We start from the raw sequence: 27,371 nt of genomic DNA, 5'->3' as shown, positions 1-27,371 counted from the left end.
AAACCAGATATTGAGTGGTAAATTCGTTTTGTTAAGTAAGAACGAAAAAACGAATAAACAAACAGAAATTTTGATTTTTGTTTTTTTGACAAAACGAAAAAACGGCTTGTTTTCTGGTTTCTGCTTGCGTCAATTATTCCAGAAAACAGAGTAATAAAACGTGCCTTTCTCTGAATCCACCCTTCTGATTGGATCAGGATATTCCTGTTTTTTTTGGATCAAATAGGATCCCAAACCTAGTTCAAAGTTTTGATAAACCCAAAGGGCAGGTTCGATCCAGATCAAATGTAAGATTGGATAACATGATCTGATCTTAGTTCGGAATCCCTCATTTGCTTTGAAAAACCCATTTCCAAGATTTGATTCAAATTCGTGATCCGAAATCCCACTGGATTACTTTTGGAAAACTGGGCCCAGAGCCTTAAATGGAACCAACAGTGTAGCCTACTTGCTTAGCAAAGAACAACATGTAGACAAAATACTGCTGGCCACAAATAGACATTGTTAGTTTTTTACATTCCTTATTTTGTTCTAATGTTAAATAACCAAACAAAAAATACTATCCAATAGTCAAAAAATATTTTACAGGTCAGATACCAGCTCTTTTCCATCCCTGCCTTTAGGAATTAAATCTCCATTGCGTTTTCTTGTAGGAACGTCTTGTACTTCCTTATATCCACAGATCTATCTTCCTCCTCAATCACTGGAGTCAGGTCCAGGACAAACTCTGCAGGAGAATTTTTGCATATTTCTAAAGTCCTGGTCTCTGTAATTGTGGCCTCTCCATCTCCTATGCTTTCAATGCCATGCAGAGCTTCTTTTTTTTTTTCCTTATGTATATGATATCAAGGATCAGTGAACTCACCCCTCTTATATGGCTTGTTATCTGTTTGTTTAGGCTTCCGTAAAGTCTTTTGTTGCCTTGGCCCCAAGGTTCTTCCATCGCAACATAACTTGTTTTATGGTCCTCTTCTGGCCAGACCCCATGGCATTGACATGATTGGTTAGGTCCTCCCGAATGTTGTCTTTTCCTTTTTTTGTAACTTCTCTACCTTTTGCAGAGCTTAAACCTCCTACTATTGAGGCAAAATTGTTCTGTTCCACTCCTACCATGGCTAATGACCCCTTTTCAAGTTGCAAACAGACCTGAGCAAACATGCAGAACAATTGCAGAACAAGATGTACCATTGAACGCCTAATTGGAGTCCTGAAGAGACGGTTTGCATGTCTTAACTACTTGCAAGTATAACCCAAGCTGGCATGCAACAACATCCTTGCCTGTATTGTTCTGCATAACATCGCCACCAGACGTCATGTCCCTCTTGATGACAATTTTGATGGACCTGAGCCTGATGTAGAACCAGAACAATGTTCTTACCAAATTAAGGACACACTGGACAAGCAGCTAGAGAAGCAATCGTGATTAATTACTTTTAAATAGGCTACTGAATTTTTTGGGTGTCATTGCCATTAATATATTGTAGAATTATAGAACAGTGACATTTATTTGACAGCTGATAGCTTTGAGATTATTATTTTTTTTACTATTTTTTTGTATACCATTACATGTGACATACTTCATACATTTTATTTATATCCATGGTCACCGTCTTGATGAATAATTTGTAAGAAATGTACATCATCAGTAAACATTTATTTTGTGATCATTCACTTGAATTTTTTTTTTATATTGTTAGAAAAATCACAACTGAATACACCCTTCCGATGGGATTTTGGATCAATAGATCCCAAATCGAGATCAAAGTTGTGAAAAACCCAAAGGGCAGGTTTGATCCCGATCAAATGTAAGATTGGATTACATGATCTGATCTTAGTTTGGATCTTCTTTGAGTAACCCATTTCAAAGATTTGATCCAATCCGTGATCCGAAATCCTACTGGATTACTTTTGAAAAACTGGGCCCAGATATACTCATCATGATGTACGCGATTAAAAATATACATTCTACATGTTAACCCTGCGGGGAGAGGTGACTCATATACGATATATATACAAATATACATGATGCATATATATATTCTAGTGTTAAGATCCGTTACCTTGTCGGCAGCTGTGTGGAAGCGCAGTGCCATCGTCAGGCGGCCCAGCCTCTCGTCGGCCGTCATGCTGAACTGCTTCCAGACGCGCTGCAGTTGCGGCAGCGTCTCGCCTGAGGAGCGCGTGGCGCAGCGCAGGGACTGGCACAGCACCACTGTGGCCTGGAGCAGCTGCCTGCCGTAGTCATACGTACTCTGAGACAGGATACATAATACACATTAATACATAGAGACCTTAATACATAGAGACCGTAAAACATAGAGACCTTAATACATAGAGACCTTTACATAGACCTTAAAACAGGGGTCCCCAACCTTTTCAGCACCAAGGACCGGTTAGTTTAACATACATCTATTGATGCACTTAGACACATCATCAGTGATGGAACCTGGGGTCATTGGGTGTTTCGGGTCTCGCAACATCATACACCCTCAACCAGGCGACCCAGCCAGGATTGATCAAGTCCCAACTTGTGTCTAAGTAGCATGTACCCACGGATCGCCCCTCTTGATCCACAGCCATCTAGAGGCCTTCTCAGCTGCCTCTGTGGTGGTCTTGATGGCCTTTCTCTGACGTGCACCTGTGACTCCAAGCATGCTGTATGCTTTTTAGATTCTCCAAAAAAATTCACGGACCGGCGGGGCGCGGCGGTCCGGGGGTGTTAGGTTATGTTGCGCAGGGGTTACCAATTTGTTGATATTTTCATATAGTGTTGAACAGTGAACAATGAAGGTAACAAACTCTAAAAAAAGAACGTGAACTTGAAGTGAAAAATGAACAAATGATATATAATAACATAATAATATATTGAACTAAACTTGAAGTAACATCTATCAAGTGTACACATGCACAACACAATTTGTCAGTAAGGGAACTTAACGCGCGTTTGTGAGGCCCCAGAATAGGGTACAATTCATTTTAATCAGTGGGAGCCCTGTGCTTGTTTCCCTGCAACAAGAAGGTTCCATCTGGGGGTGATGGAAGACAGTGACGCGTGTTTGATATGTCCAATCGATTGCGCAATTTTGTTTTAGTTGCAGTCATTGCCGAAAACCCGGCCTCGCATAGGTACGTGGTGGGAAATGGAAGCAACGTTTTCAGCGCTTTTACGGATATCTCGGGATATTCCGCTTTGGTTTTGATCCAAAAACCCGCCAGAGAGGTTTGCTCAAACACACTTTTAAGACCACCATCATTTGCTATTTCGATCAATTGATCTTCCTCCTGCACTGACAAGTGTTTCGGGACATTGACAAATGGGTTGCGGATCCTCTCATTAGTTCGCAGTGGATCTTTGGAGGATGGGAAGTAACGTTCAAATTCATTTGAAAGCGCAACAAGGTGATCGCGCACCAGCTGCGAGAGAATGGGCCCTGCCTCAGTCTCTCCCAAAATCCCCACTAATGTTTGGAACATATCGAATACTCCCCTGTCCACTCGTCGTCCCCACAAATCAAGCTTGGCTTTAAATGCAGCAACTTTATCTGCCAGTTTAAAGACAGTCGTCATTCTCCCCTGGAATGTCAGGTTGAGCTGAGCTCATAGTGTGACACTACTGTTTAACTGAACAAGTTAAGTGAGCTTAGGCTGCGCGCGCAGCCGCTGAAGCCAATACGTGTTGAGGACGGGACAGACGGACAGTTATGCCTAAGAAAAGAAGTTAAGACCTTACCAAAAATGCAAACATGTTATATGCAATCTAACAACTGCATATAGACTTATGGCATGTAAAAGAGTGACAGTATTGCGAAGTAAATTGAGTTTATTAAGTGTGCATGCATTTAGCATGAATTTTTTTAAATATTTTTTTTTATTTCTTTTATTCATGTCGTAGCCTACTAACCTACGGCCCGGTTAGGAATGTCCCACGGCCCGGTGGTTAGGGGCCGCTGCCATAAAACATAGAGACCTAAATACATAGGGAACTTAATACATAGCAGGACTATGGTGGCCTGGAGGAGTCATATGTACTCACCCATGAAATACATGCGTGATGTGTGAAATACACACATACTGGCTTCTACTGATTGCGTTACAAGGGCCTTAAGGCTTTTAGGCACAGAGCAGTGGCTCTTAATTAGGTTATGGTTTGGTTGAGGTTGGAATCAGGTTTTGTGGGATGGCAAATTTAGGAAGTTAATAATGTCCAGAGCGGCTTGAACACTTCACTGTGCCCCCCCCCCCCCCCCCAACACAATAATAAAATTGTGGACATCGTCATCAAGGGCATTTTATTAATAACTTGATGGGTGATTAAATGTTCAACAACTTGTTCTAGAACTCAACAAAGAGGCGTACCGTCTGCCCAACTACTGGAGTCTGTTTTTAGATAAATAATCTATGATTCACAGATCAGTATTACCAGCAGACGCACTGTGTCCTCTGGCCCTTAACCGTCCTCCTGGCTGACCGATTCAACATCCGTCAGCGGTGGCGGACCGCTGACGGAGCTCCAATCCACAATCAGGGAGTACGGTTTTAACTGGTTCCTACTGACATGGGCTATGTTGTCTATTAACCAGACCCTCCAGGATTTCGCTATTTTTCGATTTGAAACTTCAACGCAACATCAACCAACCACCGCAAATTCAGGGCGGTGTCGCAATTTTAACCAACCACAGCAGCTTTTCCGCAAATTTGACCAATCAGTGGCGTCGTCTTGAACTGACGTCGACAAACTACCTTTCGCCTTACTTCCGTGTTTACTACGTTCAAGCGATTTAAGCATTCATGCGGCATGTGCGCGTCCAACGTTTCACAATTGCCGACCAAAATAACTGCGAAAGATCGCGAAAAGCAGTATCTTGGTATTCTACATGAAAGCGGGGGAAATTTATTTTGCACTGCATGCAACATTGTGGTGGAACATAAGCATAAATCTTCCATTGATAAGCATTTTGACACTGCGAAACATGACTACAGAACTGCAGAACTGCAGGCAGGACTGCAGACGAAGAGGCAGATCCCTATGACACAGGCTGTTGCATCCAAGTCAATTGCCAGCGCGGAAAGAATCAAGAATCAATTATAAATAGGAAAATGTTCTCATTGTTTTTGTTCTTTTAATTAATGTTTTTTTCAGTAATAAATTAATGTTCAACAAATAACTCGGGGAAAACTGAAGTAATATCTTAATATTTAACATCAGGAAAATCGCAACTTTTATCACGACTTTCACTTCCTCTCGCACTGTAAAAGCAAAAAAAACTAAAAAACACCGCAACATCAGGCATTTTAGGCCACAACAGTCTGACTGACCTGACCTTAATTTTGTACCCACCACTTGTAAAAAAATATATAAATAAAAAATCAGTTGAATAATTATGGATTATTACACGGGTCTTCTCAATGCTGTGGAACGCTCCGTTCACTTGAATGGGCTCTTCACAACTTCCGCCGGTGAATTATGTTTGATGATTCACCTTGCAAAAAGACACCATGTGAAGTTATCTTTTCGTGCATGGGCCTTCCTAACGTTCAGCCAGGGGTTGACACTAACGGTTGCCCGCTTGCCCGGGGCAAGTAAAACAATTTTTTGGGCAAGTTGAGATTTTTTCTGGATGCCCGAACGGGCAAGTGGATTTTGGGTGGATGTTAATATAAAAGCTATTTATTCAAATGTTTTTAGAAACTGCAGAACAACCTTTTGTTCCTCAAAACCACATTAAATAGAAGTATTTGCAATTGATCAGCGCGCTGTCTTCTCTTCTCTCGGAAAGCGAGTTAACAGACACGCATCGCTTCAGTGAGAATATAGCCCCGCCTTCTGTCACTCACTCGCAGTGCGGTCTCTGGCAGTGATTCGCTAAAGGTTAGCCAACACAGCTAGCATCTCAAGTGCAGCACCTCCGCGAACGGTTTAGGTAGAAGTGCATGCGTTTTGGTCAGAATGCCTGATGTAGGCTAGTTTTGATGGAATGCGTGTTGTGAATTGAGAACAGCCAGCTCATGATGTGATACAGTGTTCAGCTGTGCAACAAATATTTTTTTCTTTTCTAATCTTGACGACTTTTGTAGTGCTGTGTGTAGCCACACGTTTGGCCCTTCTGAACTTAAACACGCAGTTAGGGTGCACTCACACTAGGCCATCTGGCCGTCGCCGTTGGCCGTTTTCTCACCATGCTCAACTGGCCCCATTGTTCTCTGGCCTGCACTCACACTAGGCCATCTGGCCGTGGCCGTTGGCCGTCGCAACTGTGGCCTGGCCACGGTAGGCTCTTGTACATACGTCATCACGTCGTAACATGTCATCACCAAGCGTCCGCTGCATGGACCATAATAAAGTCTGCCGCCAGTCAGAGTTTTAACAACAATGGACAACAACACAGAGAACACAGTTCGCACTTAGCTGAGTATGTTGCTTATTTGGAGCCGAAATGCCCAAATGGCTAACAGACGCTCGACTTCTCTATGGGACCAACGTGAACCAACAGTTGAACCGCTTGACGCCATGTTTACCGTTTAATGGGAAAGAAGGCTCGTCTCCTTTATTATGTCCATGGTCGTCGCATGGACTATACGTCATCCAGCTCAGGTTGCGTAGCCGTGCGTGTGAGCGTGTCGGCTCATTAGCATCTGTACCGTAGCGGCCCGTACCCTAGCAGCACACCTCTCCCAAGTGGCCAAATTGGCCTGGCCTGGCCAGACTGGCCACACTCACACTGGCAGATTTGAGCATGGTTAGGGCGTGAAAACGGCCACGGCCAGATGGCCTAGTGTGAGTGCACCCTGAATTTCCTTTCCTAGCTCCTCTTGTTTATGTTGTTAGCTTAGCCATGTCATGTCACGTTGTCAACATTGGATAAATGGAACAGAACGTGGTGGGTCATATGTCCGATGCTTTTTGGAAACGTTTTCTTCATAAAACGTGCCAGACAGATTTTGTATACATTTTATTCCTTAGCAATAAGCTACATGGGTATGCCGTCTTTCAGAACCTTTCATTACCGGCACTCAAGAGAGAAAAAATAGTGCATCCTCATTGTACCCAGCACATCTGAAAATGCACTTCCGAATGCGTCTCTGTCCCCAGCACATTTCAAACCAAATGTCTATTAACTAGTTCCTACTGACCTGGGCTTCGTCTACTAACTGATTCCTACTGACCTGGGCTACGTCGATGAACTTGGTGTGCTTGTCGATCAGAGCGCTGGTGTCCTGGGCATCGTCTCCAAGCCGGAGGTGAGTCTTCAGGAGAGCCTCCAGCAGCTCGCCCATCCACTCCACCGCCTGTACCAGAAATTCCACATTAATACACACTAGAATACTACAGTAATACACACTGATTAATACACAATATAATACTTCATACCCTCAGCCACTCCACCACCTGATTAAGTGAACACACACACCATAATACTGATTAATACAGACTATTATCGTGCATTAATGATGATGAATACACACTATAATACTACATCAGTACTGATTAATAAACACTATTATACTACATTAATACCCCACTCCAGCGCCTGAATGCAAACCACACTACATTATACACACTAGAATACTACATTATTACTATTAATAATATCACATGATTCAAACCGGTACATAACCCAATATATACGATATTGGGTTCACGAGAACGAGACGAGACGAGATTTTAAGAAAACTATGACAAAATATATGACTGGACCAACAGACTTTTATTTAACCGAGTTGCACATGCATTTTGAAATGTTTTATTATAACTCTTTAAATGCATGAAATTGAAACTAAAATTTATAAAAGTTTAAGTAAAATAAGTTAAATTAAATATTTCTCTTTTTTTCAAGTGCACACAATATTATGTGCAAAACCAAATCAAAGTACCCAAAATGCTGCCAAACAAATGATTTAAAAGTGGCGGGGGCATCTTCAACGGTAGTACAGGTATTTTCCGACGTCATTCTGGCTGTCTTTAGCTGTGTTCGAAATCGTTCCCTATACGCTCACTCACTATTCTCTGTGTTCATGATATAGTGCACTACATAGGGAACGAACAAACAAGAATTTGGACACTACGCTGAACAGTTCTAAACGTCATTTGCGTCAGTAAATACGCCGGGTATTTGTGTGACGTAGACAGATGTGCCCACTAGGGATGGGCCGATAGTCGATTCTATCGACTATCGACGATAGATGGATTACATCGCCGATAAAAAGGCGATAATTATTTTTTAATAATTCATTTTTTATTATTATTTTTTTTTTGGAAAAACAGCGCTGTGGTAGCCATTTTTACAACTTAAAAAGCCCCGCAAATTGTAATTGAAATTAACTGGCACCGGTGGAAACATACTATGTAGCGCTGACCTGCCGTATTCACTCACTGCTGCGAGAGGAGAGGGGAGGGGCTCGAAACCTACCGGTCTGCTCGCACGGCGAAATGACATCACAACCCGCTGCACCATTTCCGGGTCACAGCTGTGATACATGAGCTGTGTTCGAAATCGTTCCCTATTCACTCACTCACTATTCCCTATAGTGTTCATGATATAGTGCACTACATAGGGAACAAACAAACGAGAATTCGGACACTACGCTGAACATTTCTAAACGTCATTTGCGTCAGTAAATGCGCCGGGTATTTGTGTGACGCAGACAGATGCGCCCAGATCATGTAAACAAACCGGGCACTCTCGAGGAAAGCTGGAGGTTGTATTGATGTTGAATGTTACATTTCCTTGAACAAGGTTTTTCTTATTAATTTTGAATGTTACATTTTCTATGTTAAATCCCAAATAAATTGTTGATAATTTCTAAACGAAAGCCGGAGATTCCATCATTAAATGTATTCGTTTTCACCGCTCACGGTTATGCAGCTTCTTCTCCTCCGGAAAAAACGACCGCATTGAATTGTGGAATATGGGAGTAACACGTAGGCAACATCATATGTACACTCAAATTTGGGGTATTTTAAGTGCACTATATAGGGCATGAAATTAACCAGTGAGAATTCGAACAACACTACAAAATGGCGAGCACCCTATATAGTGCACTATAGCCGTGATAGGGAACGATTTCGAACACAGCTACAAGCTGTGTGTCATCAGCGTTTGTCATCATGACAGCGCCGCCGGCACCGACGTATCGAAACTTAAAGGTCCCATGACAGGCTATTTTATGTATTCTTTAATATAGGTATTAGTGGGCAACTAACAGTATTCAAAGACGTTCCCGAAATTCAGCCGTGGTGCAGTTACAGCCACTCCGAGCCAGTCGCACATTGAGCTTCCCCCAAATGCGCTGTTTTGGTGTCTGTAGCTATAATGCAAATGAGGAGGAGCGAGGCGGGTCAAGGAGGAGGGAGGGGGTGTGGTCCTGAGCAGCTTGCAGCCACGGTACCATGCGCTCTGTTTACAGTGGATGTATTGCAATGGCGAGGCGCACGGCCTTTAGCCGTGTTCTGTAAATATTCTAGAACACACAGGAGTCCTGGAGCTCTATATCCAAATATTATCATATAGCCTACATAGATATCTATATCATATAATATATATTATCACGGCCAAAAGCAGTGTGAGCCGATATTATGAATCTCAAACGACCGCGTTGGGTTCTCCGACGTTCCTGGTTCTTCAACGTCCTCATCAATGTGAAGTAGACTGAACCGCGACGAGGAGAAAGGGATCGTTGCCGGGCAGCGCTTAGGCACCTCTGCCTCCGGCGGTGGTCCCTCAGCGGGTCTCAAGCGGGAGACATTCGCCGCCAACAATCCCTTTCTCCTCCATGTCGTGGTTCATGTTCTTGAGGGAGTCAAAGCCAAAGTTCCTTCCCCCCAATTCATTCTCAACCTTGGCTGAGATAACCCCCAATACGAGTCTCGTTGTAGAAATACCAGAGACGAGAGTCCGAGAGTAAGGAAGTGTACAACACTTGCGTTACAGTCCTGGAGCTCTATATCTAAATAATATCATATAATACATAGAAATCTATATCATTTAATACATATTATCACGGCCAGCACGGTCGAGTCTCATTGGCGGGCCAACGTCTCTTGGCGGGCCAGGCAGAGTAAGGGGAGGAGCTGAGATTCTTGGTGACGTCATAAATACAGACATTCCAAATCAGTGCACTTGAGCCTCCGTTTTTTCAAAGGCGAGCAGAACAGCTAGTGCTCGTTTTACACCAAACGAAAGTTTTAGCCATTGGGGGACCATAGGCAGGCTAGGGGAACTCATATTTATGTTAGAAAATACCTCATAAAGTTAGATTTTCATGTCATGGGACCTCTAAATCAGCGGAGGCTCACGCTGGTCCAAGGGGAAGACCATCGTTATCGATTTTAAGAAAAAAATAGAGAAATAAAAACGTGATTTTTTTTAAGTGATAAATTATTATAAATAATTATTATAAAATTATTATAAAGTTGCCCCCCCCCGATAGAATCAACTATCGCCCCCTAGCAATCGCTAGGGGGCGCTATCGGACGATGGAAGCTTGAAGACGATTGCCCAACCCTAGTGCCCACATCATGTAAACAAACCGGGCACTCACGAGGAAAGCTGGAGGTTATATTGATGATGAATGTTACATTTCCTTGTTCAAATTTTTTAATTAATTTTGAATCTTAAATATTCTATGTTAAATCCCAAATAAATTGTTGACATTTCTAAACGAGACTATCATTAAATGTATTAGTTTTCGTGGTTATTCAGCTTCTTCCTTCGCCTCCGGAAAAACACGACCGCATTGCATTGTTGTTTACGGGAGTAACATGTAGTGTACATCGCATGTACACTCAAATTTGGGGTATTTTTAGTGCACTATATAGTGCATGAAATTAACCAGTGAGAATTCGAACACCACTAAAAAATGGCGAGCACCCTATATAGTGCACTATATCCGTGATAGGGAACGACTTCGAACACAGCTTATGGCTGCTTCCCCTCCTTCTCCTCCTCTTCTTCTTCTTTTCCTTCTCCTTTAGGTTCTGGCAGGCTAGACGTAGCAAAGGCGCATGACTGCCCCCAGAGGCCACAAATAGAAGTTTGGATAGCTCACAAATCTCGCGAGACAGATTTTTAATGCGACGGGTAATATCGTCGAGTTTAATCTCGCGAGATCTCGTGGCACGAGATCTCGTCACACCCCTAGTACATATTGATCTATGTTGAATCTATATGATGAACTAATAAAGTGTACCTGAGAGGAGTCCTCTTCACACTTAAAGAGCTGAACCATCTGGAGCATCTTGAGTCTGCGGACGTCCACCATGTCTTCACACCTGGGACACACACGACACCTCCCTCAACAGTTTACTCCAATCAGTGATATCATGTATTATATTATACTGACAACTCAAAGATGCCAGTGATATTCCCAACAAGTTAGAGGTTTCATATTACAGTTCAGGCTAGCGGAGCAGGGAGAACTAGCTAGCAGGTTAGCTGGTGGGTTAGCTAACAATTTAACTAGCTTGCGGTTTAGCTCGCAGTTTAACTAGCTAGTGGTTAGCTAGCAATTTAGTAAGCTAGTGGACTAGCTGGTGGGTATCCTCGCCATTTAAATGTGGCTTAAGGTTAGCTTTAGCTTGCGGTAACGTCTGGCTATGTTTAACTCTAGCCAGCGGTTAGCAGGCGGTCACCTCTGCTTGCGGAGCTGCATGTCCTCCAGAACCGAGTGGATGTGGTGGACGTTGTCATTGGTCTGAACTGGTGGGGGGTCCTCCACCTCCAGGGGGGGCTGGGACGACACCTGCTCCAGCAGAGCCTGGCCCTTCTCCCTGAGCACCTGCAGACTGCACTCTGCACACAATCAACGAATACTACTCATTATGCATACCTTTAACTACACATTGTCTACCTCCTTACTTATCTTGTTAAATACAGAATGCAATACTGTATAACAATTCTAATTAAATGGCAATACCACAAGAAATACTTTATTAAATACTGTAACTCTCAATAAATACCTGAATAAAAAATCATTTGCACAAGGCAAGACGATGCACTTCACCATGTTGATAAGAGAATTAAAATGAGAAGAATTATGGGACAAAAAAATCAAGGGATATTTAGCATCGAAATATAATTTGCGATTAATCGCAAGTTAACTATGACATTGATGTGATTAATCACGATTAAATATTTTAATCGCTTGACAGCTCTAACATACATACACACACACACACATATATATATATGTATGTATATGTATATACGTATGTACACACACACACACACACACACACACACACACACACACACACACACACACACACACACACACACACACACACACACACACACACACACACACACACACACACACACACACACACACACACACACACACACACGCATATATACTGTAATAGCAGGCCTAAACAACTGTATTAGTAATACAGAAACATGAGTAATTACTCATGTTTCTCACCAAAAAATGAACTTACCGTTTCTCTAGGTTACATTTGAACGCATCATGATAACCTAACAGTTGTTTTACTGAGCCAACCTCAACACATCATCATGCAGCACCTCTGAAACTTTATTTACTTTTTAAGATAACTAGCTTGTATGCTGCCGATTACAACACCGATTTCACAATTGGATAACTATTTTTAACTGACGGGACTAGCAACAATGTCTGTGTGTGCGATTACCGCTCGTACTTAGTGGATGATTAAGACGGGCTTGTGATTGGATTGATTTGATTTAAATGCCGCGACGCGACTCAAGGGACACAACATTATATTACAGGACCTAAAAAATAATAAATGAGCGACGGGACTCGATAGTGGTATCGATAAGCCCAAACGTTAATGATTTTCGGGTTTTGAAAAAAGTGGAACCGGGTCCTTGATAGAACCGGGTTTCGATCCCCATCCCTACACATAAGTCACGTGATCTTAAAGAGACAGTTTCCCTATAACACAGAACGAAAACATGTCAATAACACAGTATGGTGAATTATGTCTATAGAGTCCACCACAAGATTACACTTTGTTGCTCAAATGTAATATTACTCCCCTCCTTGAGCCTCCTGGAATGTCTTTACACTTTGTTGCTCAAACTTAATATTAATCCTCGACTTCCTTGATTTCCCCCAGCGGACTGTTTTAGTTGTTTTATTTTTCTTATGTTTTATGTGTATGCTATGTGTGACTGTAGGCTACTGCTGCCTGTCTTGGCCATGACACTGGAAGAGATGTTTAATCTCAATAATGATTATTATTTTCAACTACCCAATAGTAGTTGCCTTCCATTTTAAAATGTCAATGCACTTTTCAGCCCTGGAAAAAGTAAAAGCTATATAATAATTGATTTGCATGCATAGTATACTACATTTCCCATTGAACAATTACCCCTGTCACCATAAATGGACTAATTTTATAATGTAATGCTCACACACTAGCTGCTTTCAGACACACACACGTGTATGTCCTGATATTCTCCTGAAGGGCCATATGTGTGAACAACATATCCTGACATTTGTACCCTGAAAATCTCCTGAATAATACTACCCCTGAGGTAGTATTTTCTCTGTATGAAATGTATACCTTATATGTGAATGAGGAGTAGAAAGTCTGTATTTCTCACACCACTTCAGTGGGCATGTTGATGACGCTTCTGCATGTCATTGAGTGGCCCCCAAAATGATAATAAGCCTGTTGCCTTTTGTTTGCTGAATGGTTAAAAAATATTTTAATATTGGCACTGCTGTTAAGAGTAATTTGTAGTGAACGAATGTTATACGTTGTAAAATTATAGGCAAAATTTTATAATATTATGTGCTCAGAAATTTGTTACATTATCGACTGGGGTTTCCACATTATTGCTATGGGTTAAATTATAACTAGCAAAAACTCTAGTATACTGTATATAGAGTTTGGATAAATAGATAAGCCCTAAACATCATAGTAGTACATCCTACTGACCCACAGCCTTCAGGCTCTCCTCCAGCTGCTTGAGACTCTGCTGGATGGAGGCTCCGTCCGCCGGCACCACGTCAGCACAGAGCATGCCCAGCAGGCCGTCCAGCTGCTGGGACAGCTGGAGAACACCGAGAGGGGGAGAGGGAGCAGGGGGGAGGGTAGAGAGGGGGCGAGAAGGAGGGAGAGAGAGGGAGGAAGGAAGGAGAGGGAGAGAGGAAGGAGAGGGAGAGTGGGAGCGAGAGGGAGGGAGGAGTGGTGTGTTAAGTGTGTAGTAGTTTGGTGTGTAGTGTGTAGTAGTGGTGTGTAGTATTGGTGTGTCGTAGTGGTGTGTATAGTGTGTCGTAGTGGTGTGTAGTAGTTGTGTCTTGTAGTGGTGTGTAGTAGTGGTGTGTAGTAGTATGTAGTATTGGTGTGTAGCAGTGTGTAGTAGTGGTGTGTAGTAGTGGTGTGTTTAGTGTGTAGTAGTAGTGTGTGTAATCTATAGTAGTGGTGTGTGTAGCAATGTTATTTTTGGCGGCCTGTTTTAATTTTAGTCTAGTCTTTGTCTCAAGCTGTCATTTTAGTTTTTATTAGGGGTCCAAGCCAACAGGTTGGATCCCTATTGTTTTTGTGGTGTTTCTTATTAGGGGTCCAAGCCAACAGGTTGGATCCCTATTGTTTTTGTAAGGATTTTTTTTATTATACTTCCTACCAAGAAAGTGGTACCACAGCCCAGACCGTAAATGGTGCCGACATGCCAATTGCATGACTAGATCCAGGTCCGTGAAGACTATTCAGACGACAAAATCCAGACACGCCGGTCACTAGGTGGCGCTATACCAAGGAATACGCGTTTGGGGCTATAACTCCCACACCGAACCTCCCACAGTCAAAAACTTGTACCCACATATTCACTGGAGTCTGCTGCATCTTTTGCCATAGGCCACGCCCAGGGATGGACTGGCCCAAAAATTTGGCCCGGGACTTTGGGATGGAGAGGCCTTTTATGAGACCGCGGGAATAGCGCGCGTAGAATTTTGTCACGGTGTAAAATAATAAAAACTAGTCCTTATCCGTGGATATGTGCATTGCAACGGCATGTCAATGTTGGGATGTGCATGTGTTTAGAATATTGTGAAGATCACTGGGAAATATTTTATAAGCAATCTTGTCCATGTACAAAATATTAGAAATTGCATGTGCCTAGAAAGGTAAATCAAGGCTGAAAATGATCTAAATAGTGGAAGATACAATTATTTTAGTGGAAAAAAATTGTCATACACATACACAGGGTTTGGGAGATGGGGGCGGGCCGGGGTTTGTTGTGCGTTGCTGTGGTTACTGGTGTTGAAGTGTTCCAATGGTTTATTAGCGGTGGTATCTAATAAATCGCTCTCTAATCAATACTTCATTCACTGCCTCTTCCGTGGGCATTACAATATTATGAATTGTTCTCCGACGTCTCTGGTACTTCCATAATTAGTTCAAGTCATTTTTATATTGCCAAACATGCTCGCTAGTGCACCTGTCATAGCTATACTACTGTGTCCTGTTCCCGCCGAACCATTGGTCTCGCTGACATGGGCGTCGCCGTCAACCTTGGCTTTTCCACGGAAAAGGTCGGTTAATTTAGCACATTTGGCTGCGTCTTGCTCTAACATTTTTTTCCTTTTCAACCTCAACTTCTGAGCGCCACCCAATTCTTTTGCCTCTTCCCCACCTTTTTTCCTTTTTGACATTTTCGTATTTCTGTGTAACTTCAGTGAGATCAACGAGAAGTACCGGGTAAGTGACCCGGCCGTGTGTCAGGCTGAGCCAATCAGAAATGACAGACCACGGAGCAGTCCAAGTTGGGAGGGGCCGTTCGGCTGCTCTGCTGCTTTGGCCGCTCGCTTTGCCCCCATACACTGTGGGGGTGCTCCCCCCTCTAAATTGACAGTAATACATCGGCCCCGTTTCACCGTCAGGCAAGAGCTCCGTTTCACGCTGTAAGTAAGAATATCCGGTAGCAGGCCACCCCAAATCACGGCTTACTTAACTTTTTCATTTTTTCATTTTTTTTTTACATCTTTTACAAAAAAAAAAAAAAAAAAAAATTATAATAAAAAAAAAAAAAAAAAAAAAAAAAAAAAGAATTACGGCCGGCCGGCTCGGCCTGAAATCGTCCGGCCGTTCGGGAAATCTCCCGAACCTCCCGATGGCCAGTCCGCCCCTGGCCACGCCCATTTGCGTCTATAATTTATTTTCGCAATATCGCGAAAACCGAAAAACTGTTTTTTCCCTACTCCTCCCACACAATTTTTTGATCCGACCTTCGTTGACGAAACGGGAGCGTTTTGAATATTGGTTTATGAGCTAAATTAGACGTGGAAAATCAAAAATCCAGAAAAATCCAAAAGTAGACATCGGAACGAGTCCAAATTTTACAGACATGTTGGTGCTAACCTTAATGCCGTTCGATAAAAAAATCGGAAAATTTCTCCATTAGGGGGCGCCATAAACGAGGAAATTGTATATCTTCTAAAAATGTTTGCTGCGAACTGACTTCTCGCTACTCCTACCAGTCAAATCCTTTGTATCCACAGGTTCAGGGTAGCGTTTTGAACACATGCTTCGCGTTGTGCCGGCGAAACGCACATTTCTTGTCGCGTTGTGCCGGCGAAATGCACACTTCTTGGACCCCTGCATAACTGCTTGCAGTTCTAGTTATTATTCCCAGCTAGAAGTGGTACCACAGCCCAAACCGTAAATGGTGCACACACGCCAATTGCATGACTAGATCCAGGTACGTGAGTTGACCGCAGACGACCAAATCCAGACATGCCGGCCACTAGGTGGCGCTATACCAAGGAATACGCGTTTGGGGCTATAACTTCCACACCGAACCTTCCACAGTCCAAAACGTTAGACACACAGATTCACTCGAGTCTGCTGCATCTTTTGGCATAGGCCACGCCCATTTGCGTCGATTTTTTTTTTTGTTGCAAAATCTCGAAAACCGTTAAACTGCTTTTTCCCTACTCCTTCCACATTTCTTGACCAATCGACACCAAACTTTGCACACGACATCTTCAAACGCACACGCAAAGGAATTATCGAACACTTTTTGATCCGACCTTCAACGACGAAACGGTAGCGTTTTGAATATTTATTTATTAGCTACGTTACACTTGGAAAATCAAAAATCAAAAATCCCCAAAAACCCATAATTACACATCGGATCGAGTCCAAATTTAACACGCATGTTGGTGCTACCCTTAATGTCGTTCGATAAATAATTCGGAAGATTTCGCCATTCGGGGGCGCAATAAACGAGGAAATTGTATATCTTCTACAAAATTCCGCCATTAGGGGCCGCCATAAACGAGGAAATTGTTTATCTCCTAATTAGCCAAAGGAATGTTCTGAAAACGCGTTTGGGGATATAACTCCCACACCGAACCTCCCACAGTCAAAACCTTCATATCCACAGGTTCACGGTAGCGTTTTGAACACATGCTTCGCGTTGTGCAGGCGAAATGCACATTTCTTGGACCCCTGCATAACTGCTTGCAGTTCTAGTTAGTTTGAGTCACGTTCATCCTCTTTTCAGTCTAGTCAAGTTTCAGTCTGAGCATTTTAGTCTTATTTTAGTCAGAAATATCCATGACTATTTTAGTCTAGTTTAAGTCAAAGCAGACTGTATTAGTCACCTTTTGTAATGCAATTCTATTTAACTCAGTCAATATAGTATAAGTAGGCTACCTAGTAGTATTGAAAAAAACAACTTTTTTTTTTTGCCAAACCCATTTCACAATTCAAACAAGATAATCTTATTATTATATTATTGTTACCTTATATAGACTCAAGAATACATCCATTCCAGACATGGAAGACACTCTGATATGAATTTACAACTATTTATTTTACCAACCAAACATGTTCCGTCCACATTAGAACGGCGAATTCCGACACTGAAAACAATACTTTTCAAAAACGATCACTGAGCCGGATAAATATGAAAACGCTGGGTTCGCGTTGTAGTGTGGTCAGGGACTCAGGGTAGACGGAGGCTTTCAGGTGGCGTTCGGTTGCCATGACACTGCCATGACGCTGCCACAAGCTTGCGCTCATCCAAAAAAAAATGGCAGGGGAAATGGAAATTATGATTTCTCTGTGCAATGTACTATGTATCTTCAGTTACAAGTTGTACGTTTTTATATTTACGGATTAGTGTGGACAGGGCCTTACGTTTTCATTAACGCTACCACCACAGCTGCGTCTTGTGAATCTAAATAATGCCGCGACGAGCGGGGATTCAGGAAGTAACGTAACCTGATACAGCCCCAGAAATAAATAAAATAAACAATTTTTCTCGACTAGTTTTGGTCAACGAAAATGAAGAGACATTTTCAAGTATTATTTTGTAAAACACATTTAGTCTCGTTTTTATTCGTCTACAATATTGCATTATGTATTTAATTATAGTTATTGTCACATGACCAGCATTTACGTTGCGTCTCGTCTTCCTCACGTGATAAAGGGTCATTGACGACGATATTTAGTCATAATTTTCGTTGACGAAAGCAACACTAGTGTGTGTGTGTAATATTGGTATTTGTAGTGTGTATAGTGTGAAGTAGTGGTGTTTATAGTGTGTAGTAGTGTGTTTAATGTTTAGTAGTAGTGTGTGTAATGTTTAGTAGTGGTGTGTGTAGTGTGTATTGGTGGTGTGTGTAGTGTGTATAGTGTGTAGTAGTAGTGGTGTGCATAAGTGGCGGCTGGTGGTTTTTAAAGTGAGGGAGGAAGGACTGCACGCTTGGTTGCAATTGGCCTGTTTGCACTGTTGGTGTATGGTGGCATAAGAATGAGGCTCAAGTTGTTTCAGGTTGTTTTGGTGAACTACAAAATAGTAGGGAGGGATAGTTATGTGAATAAAATTGATACAAAGCCACCAGTGGCATCACTGTAATTTGAAAGCTGGTGGGCAGCATGTCTTTGAAATGGACTACAAGGGCAGAAGGAAAGGATGCAAAGCCCAATAGTCAAATCAGGCCTACTCTTGATTTGTACAAGTAAATAAAAAAACCTGGGCCAATTTTTGCCCTCAATGACTGAAGTTATTGGTTGTAATTTACCTATGTTTATTTTCAGTTACAATTGTTTTAAGAAAAGACTCAAGACCAAAAGTGATGCCATTTAAAATGCATCATGATCTGAATCATTCACCCTTTCCACAATATCAAACAGAACGGTCAGAGTAACAAACTAGTAAAAGAACAAGAACATTATTTCAAACAACCTGATCTATAGGCATGGTACCTAGCAAGGAATGTCGCATAGCAGCACCAACGTGAACTTGACACTTTGTGGCGTTTGGTTGCCCTATAAAGATTTTTGACATCAGTGAAACCATGAACAGCCCACGTTGGAGATTTGCCATTATTCATTAGCAAACAGGGCCATTAATACAGTTGATTGCTAGTAATGCTACCAGTAAGCCATGAGTACCTAGCAAACCATGTAGCACCCACAATACTGACGTTGCCATTACTTTTGGTGATCTCAATTTTTTTCTTTGGTCGCAAACTTAACACTGTAACTCAATGAATGGAATGCTTTGTAATTAAACATGAACAATGTCCTCTGTTTCCAATGTTTCCATTGTACACTTTATTCGCAAATGTTAGAATCACCTGATTCTAACAGGTGATTTCACCTGCTTTGCGTCTCTGAGACTGAACGGCACTGCAGGCAGAGTGGGTTTGTTATCGACAGCGTTGCCAGATTGGGCAGATTTACCACCCAATGATCATTTTTCCAGCCTAATTTGGTTAAAAGTAGCCCAATTGGGTGGGAAATCTGCCCAATCTGGCAACACTGCTCACCAGCCAGGGATCCTGCTTATTGGTTCATATAGCGCAGCCCGAATATATTTTTGCGCGAATCAGACGCCTTAAGGTCACACCCACTCAGAGGAGGACTTTCCTCCTCTCTCCCATTGAAACCCATGTTATTCACCGGCCGCCAGTACTTTTGGGGAAATGAATGGGAGTCAACGGAGGCTGAGGGAGGACCTTCCTCCCTGAAGTAATTGTCAATAGGCGATAGGGGGAGCTAATGTCCCTTTACCCAGGGAAACAAACATTATGTATTCAAAGGCATTAAAGTAGTCATATTTAAGGGCATTAATTCATTACAGTAGTCTGGGCAATCTACATTTTTTTATTCTCAACAATGTTAGGGAGGATCTTCCTCCCTCTCCTCAATGGAGAAGCCTCCACTGGTGTGCATAGTGTGTAGTAGTGGCGTGTATAGTTTGTAGTAGTGGTGTGTATAGTGTGCAGTATAGTAGTGGTATGTATAGTATGTAGTATTGGTGTGTATAGTGTGTAGTAATGGTGTGTATCGTGTGTATAGTGTGTAGTAGTGGAGTGGGTATTAGTGGTGTTATAATGTGTAGAAGTAATGCTTTGTAGTAGTGGTATGTAGTAGTAAAGGTTTGTAAAAAGTGCGCCAAGCCGCTCGTATCCGTTCTTCAGTTAAAGGAGGCAAGCAGCAAGATAGCTACAGCGAGCACATGTGTGAGCGTGATGACGGTTAGTTTCGGTTTGTGTTGCCAGATTGGGAATCTCCCGTTTTTCCAGCCTAACGTGATTAAAAGTAGCCAAATTGGGCGGGAGAATTTGCCCAATCTGGCAACACGGACGGCTTATCTTAACAGCCAAAGATGATTCTGAGGGATATTTTGTTTTAGTAGAAAACTATCCACACACATAGGTTGGGAATGGTCTATGTTCAAAATAAAAGATCATTACAGGCTCTTTAATTTAAGCCCAAAAAAAACTTTTGCACTTAAATGCAATCTGGCACTTTATTATTTGTATTAAAAATTGAATGTTTTTGTTTTTAAATATCCGGTAGAGCAAAGAAATAAAATAATGAAATTATAATTAAGTTGATGTGAATCGATCAAAATCGTATTGTGACAGACTTTTTGGTGTGTGTATAGTGTGTCGTAGTTGTGTGTGTAGTTGTGGCATGTAGTTTGTAGTAGTGTGTGTATAGTGTGTAGTAGTGGTATGTAGTGTGTAGTAGTAGTGGGTATTGTGTGTATAGTGTGTAGTGCTGGTGTGTAGTACGTAGTAGTGGTCTGGATAGTGTGTAGTAGTGGTGTATAGTCAGTGGTGGGTAGAGTACTGAAAATCTATACTCAAGTAAAAGTAAAATTACCTCCTTCAAAATCTACTTTAGTAAAAGTAAATATTCCAATTTGAAAACCTACTTGAGTAAGAGTAAAAAAGTACTTTGTTTTAAAGTTACTCAAATTACAAGTTACTTTACATTTTTGTATTGGAGTGCTTGGATCAGTGAAAAATACATAACGTGTTAGAATCAGTAGCGTGCGGTGCCCCTTCATTTCGGTGTGGCAGAAACTACTGGCGTATGACCACACCCACAATTTATATATATTTTTTACATATATATTTTGAGCTACATTAAAACATGTTAACTAAACTAATTGTGAGTAAGAATTAAAAATAAACTAATAGCCTAATGTTACTGCACGCTTTTGAAGTGCCATCCGCAACACTCGTCATATGATGTCCCTTATAGGGAAGTTATTTCTTCCATATTTTATTTTAACAACAGGCTTAGCGAGTGCATTGCAAGTACATGAAAAGTAGAAATACAAGTCAACAATCAAGCAGACCTTTGATTTGGAACTTGGCCCGACGATGTGTGCAAATCGCTTAATAACAACACTTTTGAAATCAGATATTTCTCAATAACAGCTGTTTAAATCAGGTATGAAATCAGGTATGCAATTTGAATACCTGCTGAAATAAATAAATAAATAGTCTTCAATGCCGAAAGATGCAGGCGGAGTAATTCGATTTTAAACAACAACAGTCCTAGAATATGACATGGTGCGTCTTATAGCGCTGATTGCAATTCTTATTGCAGCCTGCAGGGTTAAACGAGAAACATACGGAGGGATGCGGTCGTTGAGCTCCGCCGCCCCACATTGCATGACACGTTAAACTCAACTAGAATCGCCACCATCAATTTGATATCAACAGACCCAAAATAGTCGGAAAGCCTACAGAAACTATAGATAGTTAATGTGACAATCACATTATTAAAAATAAACTTTGAGCAATGATTTACTGAGGAACTATTCTTTTTGGGAGCATGCTTTTGCAGGGAGTTCGCCGCCCCACCTGCCCATATGGACGGCACGCACTCTTTCTCTCCCTCACTCACTCACGCATTCTAACCAGCATTCTGCTGGTTAGAATGCGTGAGTGAGTGAGGGAGAGAAAGAGATGCACTCCTAAAACATTTCTTCACATGTTGTACAACAAAAGCAATATGTACAACAAAAAATGTAATTTAATTTCAAACAAATTTGCATTAAGCTCTGTGCATGTGACAAAAGGCAAGAGCTTTGTAGGAACACAACCAATTAAACACAAACGAGACTGACTTGGTTGGCTGATTGGGCCATCAGATTTATCCAGCCTACGCACATAGCATGCACGCACACTCACAGAGCCAGACACGACAATGACGAACAAGTTTGTGAGTGGTCTGCAGAATACAGTGTAACATAGTTTCTTAAGAATTATATAAACTATAGCCTACGTGGTAACTCTGTAACCCCGTAACGCCGTAACTCCGCACCCCCTGGCGAAAATATCTTCCTGCGCGTCTGCATCAATGCGTTTCTAGTCCTCAGTCCCAACGTAACGGTCGACTCATGTTGCAACCTAGGGAAAGCGCGTCGCTAACGTGTACGCTTGTATTACAGTCAACGAAGATAATGTTTTTGTCAAAATACTAATTTTAATGAAAGCACAATAGAAAATGTAATTGAGTAAAGAGTAGAATTCTCTTAAAAAAGGAACGTGAAAAGTACTCGTCACCCGAAAACTGTACTTTTTTACTCATTTGCGCTACTTGTAATGCGTTACTACCCACCACTGTGTATAGTGTGTAGATGTGGTGTGTATGGTGTGTAGTAGTGGTGTGTATAGTGTGTAGTAGTGGTGTGTATGGTGTGTAGTAATGGTGTGTATGGTGTGTAGTAGTGGTGTTTATAGTGTGTAGTAGTGGTGTGTATAGTGTGTGTAATGTGTAGCAGTGGTGTGTACAGTGTGCAGCAGTGGTGTGTATAGTGTAGTAGTGGTGTGTGTAGTGGTGTGCATTGTGTGTAGTAGTGGTGTTTGTAGTGTGTAGCAGTAGTGTGTGTAGTTTGTAATAGTGGTGTGTGTAGTGTGTTATAGTGGTGTGTGCGTATAGTCTGTAGCAGTGTTGTGTTTAGTGTGTAGTGTAGTAGTGGTGTGTATAGTAGTGGTGTGTGTAGTGGTGGTGCGTGTAGTGTGTAGTACTGGTGTGTGAAGTGTTTAGTAGTGGTGTGTGTAGTACCTCGTGGGCGGAGCCGTGGAAGCTCTGTGCTGATTGGAGGAGGGTCTGCCTGTGCTCTAGCTGATTGGCCTGTCGATAACACACGTCACTGAGCTGCTGCTGCAGGAGGCGCAGCTCCTCCTGCTCCTCCTCTTCCCCCCCACTCAGCAAGGCAGCGATCTGCTGGTTCAACTCCACATAAACTGCAAACCACTCCTACACACATAAACACAAACACCGAAAACCACCAGCCCACCCATAGTTATAGACATACTTTTGTTTAATAGTGAGTGAGTGAGTGAGTGAGTGAGTGAGTGAGTGAGTGAGTGAGTGAATATGTGTGTGTGTGTGTGTGTGTGTGTGTGTGTGTGTGTGTGTGTGTGTGTGTGTGTGTGTGTGTGTGTGTGTGTGTGTGTGTGTGTGTGTGTGTGTCTCTCTCTTACACTGTGCTGGCTCTCGATCAGTTCGTGTTGGTGCTGCAGGTCCTGAGACTCCCTCAGTGAATCCCCGATGGCTCCGCTGGTCTTCAGCTGGTCGCAACCCGGACCCTCCAGCCACTGGACCACCTAACACAGGAACACTGTGACTCACTCATACTACTACTTGGCTCTAGTGTGCATTATAGTGTTGGTAGTGTGTGCGTGCGTGCATGTATTAACTATAGCAGGGCTGTAGTTGTGTGTATAATATAGTGTTGGTAGAGTATATATAATTGTGTGACTGTAGTTGTGTATAAAACAGTGTTGGTAGAGTATATATTATAGTGCGTGTGTAGTTTTGTGTATAACATAGTGCTGATGGAGTATATATAACAGTGCGTGTGTAGTTGTGTATATAATATGTTGGTAGAGTACATATTATAGTGTGTCTGTTGTTGGCCCGCCAGCAGTTTTATTTGGCCCTCCTCATCATTTGGCAGTGTGAAAAAAATATGGCAGATTTATTATCAGTTGATTATCCAAAATTATATTTTATTGGTAGAGTGATTTAACTTAGTCTCTGAGCGTTGGACTTCACCCCTCAAACGTAGGAAAACATTCACTGAACTAAGGGTGGGATTCAAACTGTCAATCTCTCACTCCTTAAAGCTCCAAAGGCCCAGAGTGGGGTCAAGACCCCTAACCTCTAGTGTGTTGTGTGTATTCCATAGTGTGTACCTGTGTGACCTTGGTGTGCACCTCCTCCAGCTGGGAGCGCTTGCTCCTGAGCCTTCGGGCCTCCTGGTACCGGGTGTACTGCTCCCTCAGGGAGTCCAGCAGCCGCAGCACCTGGGGCTGGGCCAGCAGCTCCTCCTCCATCGGACACCAGGGGGCTGGGGACACACGGACCATCAGGGGACACACGGAGCATCAGGGGACACACGGACCGTCAGGGGACACACGGACCTTCAGGGGACACACGGACCTTCAGGGGACCAGGGATACACGGACCATCAGGGGACACACGGACCTTCAGGGGACCAGGGTCACACAGACCATCAGGGGACACACGGACCATCAGGGGAGACATTGACAATCAGGGGACCAGGGAACATCAGGGGACCAGGGCCACATGGACCATCACTCCCGCGACTCCCGGCCGCCACGTCTCCCGTCGTGCCGCGGCACCCTGCTATGGCAAGCCATCCCCGCCAGAAAACGCCATAATTTAGTCGCGTATCACCTTCATTACGCCGTAAAAAACGCTGTAAAATGTAGAAAAACTGCGTATTTTACACCGTCATGCGCAAAAAAACGCCGCTTTTTATGCCGCAATTAAGCCTTTCAAGAGCGCGCGTAAAAAGCGCAGTTTTGAACATCAAACCGCACGTAAAATACGCCGTGTTTGTGCACATCACAACGGTGTAAAATACTGCGTCTCTCTAGTATGCTAATAATCTCCGCCCTTCTTTTCTCTCAGCCAATGCATTTGAAGTGTTTGCACCCAATCGCTGAACAAGCAGACCAAATCAGTTCAGCACAGATCTCCTCTCATTTGGCGTTAGTTGTAGCGTCATATAGATATATATATTAGTAAATGCAGTTTCAACGTTGTGATCACCGTGGCCCAATCGATAGAGACGCATGCTCTGTAGGCAAGAGGTTGTCGGATTGAATCTTTTTATTGTCAGATTTGTGCTTTTGTCAGATGGTCACGCTTTTATGATCGCAATGCTTTTTAGTCCGCAAGCCAGACCTCCTGTGTTATAAGTTCCAAATTCAGTGCCTTTTTAGTCATCATCATCTCGGTGTCTTGTTACACGCTTTATAAGTTAATTATATTCAAATTATTACAGCCATGGGGCCTTTATTTTCGTGGAGTTATCGTTACATCCTCTCTTGTTCAATCGATATAAATACACAGTGGAAAGGAGTGAGAGGGAGCCATAGAGAGAGACACTGATGAACTGGGGAGCCAAGTAGCCTAACTGGCTTAAGAGGCCCATCAGCCCATCATTCTTTCGAACCTTCCTAAAAAAATTCAGTTTTTCCCAAAACTCCTCTTTACATGAACGCGCGTGCACTGCTCTAACAACGTTCAGAGGCTTGTAACAGTCTACTGACACGGTGCTTAAATGTGCTATGTAGGAGGGGGAGACGAAGGAATGTTGTTGGATTCAACTATAAAATAACTCCCCATCAAGGCCAACAGCAGAGTAGCCTACGAAAAGAATAGACTAATATGAATGCTTCAAATATTAAAACCCGATTGATTATGCCTATAGAGCGACATATGCTATATCAGTCCGAATCCTGAACGCACCATGCGTACATTTTTCCCGGCATATTCCCCCAGACAGACAGACAGACACTTTATTTACCCCAAACTAAATTTTCATAATCCAGCAGGTTACACAATACAAATAACTCTTACACAAATACAGACAGCCTATACAGTAGGCTACACAGCGCCCACCTCAGCAAAAGGTAAAATGTAAAAAGAAGATATAAGCTCAATTTAAAATACAGATGCAGTAGCCTACATAAAAATACAGATGCCACATGAAATATGAAAATAGGATACAATGTATAAATATGCAAAACTAGGCTATAATGAGAATACTTGGTTACAGCTGTGCAATGACTATCCTCCTAAATTTAATTAATTATATGGAAAGATTTTTGTCTATGGAATGATCCTGTCAATTTACTGCCACACATTGTGTGTCTCAGTAAAGTGATGAGGTAGGAGAATCCGTGTATGGTTCGTTCTTTGAATATTCAGATTTAAAACAAAATCAGAAAAAAAAATGAACAGGATTGTTTTTTGTTTTTTCTGATTTGGTTTTGAAACTGAAAAAGGGCAAAAGGAATGAACAAATAAATTGCATTTGATTTTGTGTTTGTGTGTTTTGTGTGTTGGTTTTTAAAACCCGAAACAGAAAAACAAATAGGGCCTACAAAAATAGATACATTTATAGTTATAGGCTACACCAGAAGGCAGAACGCAGCGAAGAAAAAAGAGCCAACCACCTAAACCAGCAATAGACTGTCTAATTATATTTAGCCTTAGTTATGGCCGCACTTGAACCTTATGGTGATTTTATTCGTGAACTATTCGACACTGGAAAGATACACGACGCGATCAGTACCGCTCTAAAGCAATCTGGTGCCCCGAAGTGCTCCGTTATGAAGGTGAGGAGGTTCTGTGTGGAGCACAACCTTCGAAGAAGAAATCTAGTTTCCGATTTAGTTTCAGATCGCCCACTCACAGACTAAGTCGCCGGCTCCCATGGGAAACAATAAAGCTGGCCATTGTAGAATGCGAGAGACTCGATGGAATGTTTGAAACGTCTTTATATGTTTTTTTTTTTTTTTTTCTTTAAACAACCTCTTGCTTACAGAGCAAGTGTCTATCGATTGGGCCACGGCCACGGTGACCACACTGTTGGAACTGAATATACTAATGTATATCTATATGACAATACAGCTGGAACTGAACCAGAGGAAGAAGGAAAACGAAAATTTGATATTTTTTTCTTGCTATCGGCCATGTTTGATTGTGTTGTGTTGGTTATTGACCTGTTAACCCCCGAACTTGGGTTATGTTAATCAGCGTTACTATAGAGATCATGACGATAGCTGATGTAGAGGGAGTCCGGGCA

The 27,371-nt window shown here is 42.3% G+C and overlaps 1 protein-coding gene across 2 annotated transcripts in view; it reads right to left on the bottom strand.

Annotated features, from left to right (window-relative positions):
• Positions 1-27,371, bottom strand: part of sestd1 (SEC14 and spectrin domains 1) — a 60,810-nt gene that overhangs the window by 10,381 nt on the left and 23,058 nt on the right. For both annotated transcript variants that reach the window (XM_056612316.1, XM_056612317.1), the window contains exons 10-17: positions 24,445-24,599; positions 23,731-23,853; positions 23,309-23,503; positions 13,922-14,036; positions 11,630-11,789; positions 11,188-11,269; positions 7,165-7,287; positions 2,061-2,252 (exon numbers count right to left, since the gene is read on the bottom strand). In XM_056612316.1, coding sequence (XP_056468291.1) covers positions 2,061-2,252; positions 7,165-7,287; positions 11,188-11,269; positions 11,630-11,789; positions 13,922-14,036; positions 23,309-23,503; positions 23,731-23,853; positions 24,445-24,599 — 1,145 coding nt within the window. The remainder of the gene's footprint in view (positions 1-2,060; positions 2,253-7,164; positions 7,288-11,187; positions 11,270-11,629; positions 11,790-13,921; positions 14,037-23,308; positions 23,504-23,730; positions 23,854-24,444; positions 24,600-27,371) is intronic.

This window comes from Gadus chalcogrammus, chromosome 16, assembly GCF_026213295.1.
Source record: "Gadus chalcogrammus isolate NIFS_2021 chromosome 16, NIFS_Gcha_1.0, whole genome shotgun sequence".
Lineage (NCBI taxonomy): Eukaryota > Metazoa > Chordata > Actinopteri > Gadiformes > Gadidae > Gadus > Gadus chalcogrammus.
The sequence above is the reverse complement of the archived record's forward strand: the minus strand, read 5'-3'. Positions and strand labels throughout refer to the sequence as shown.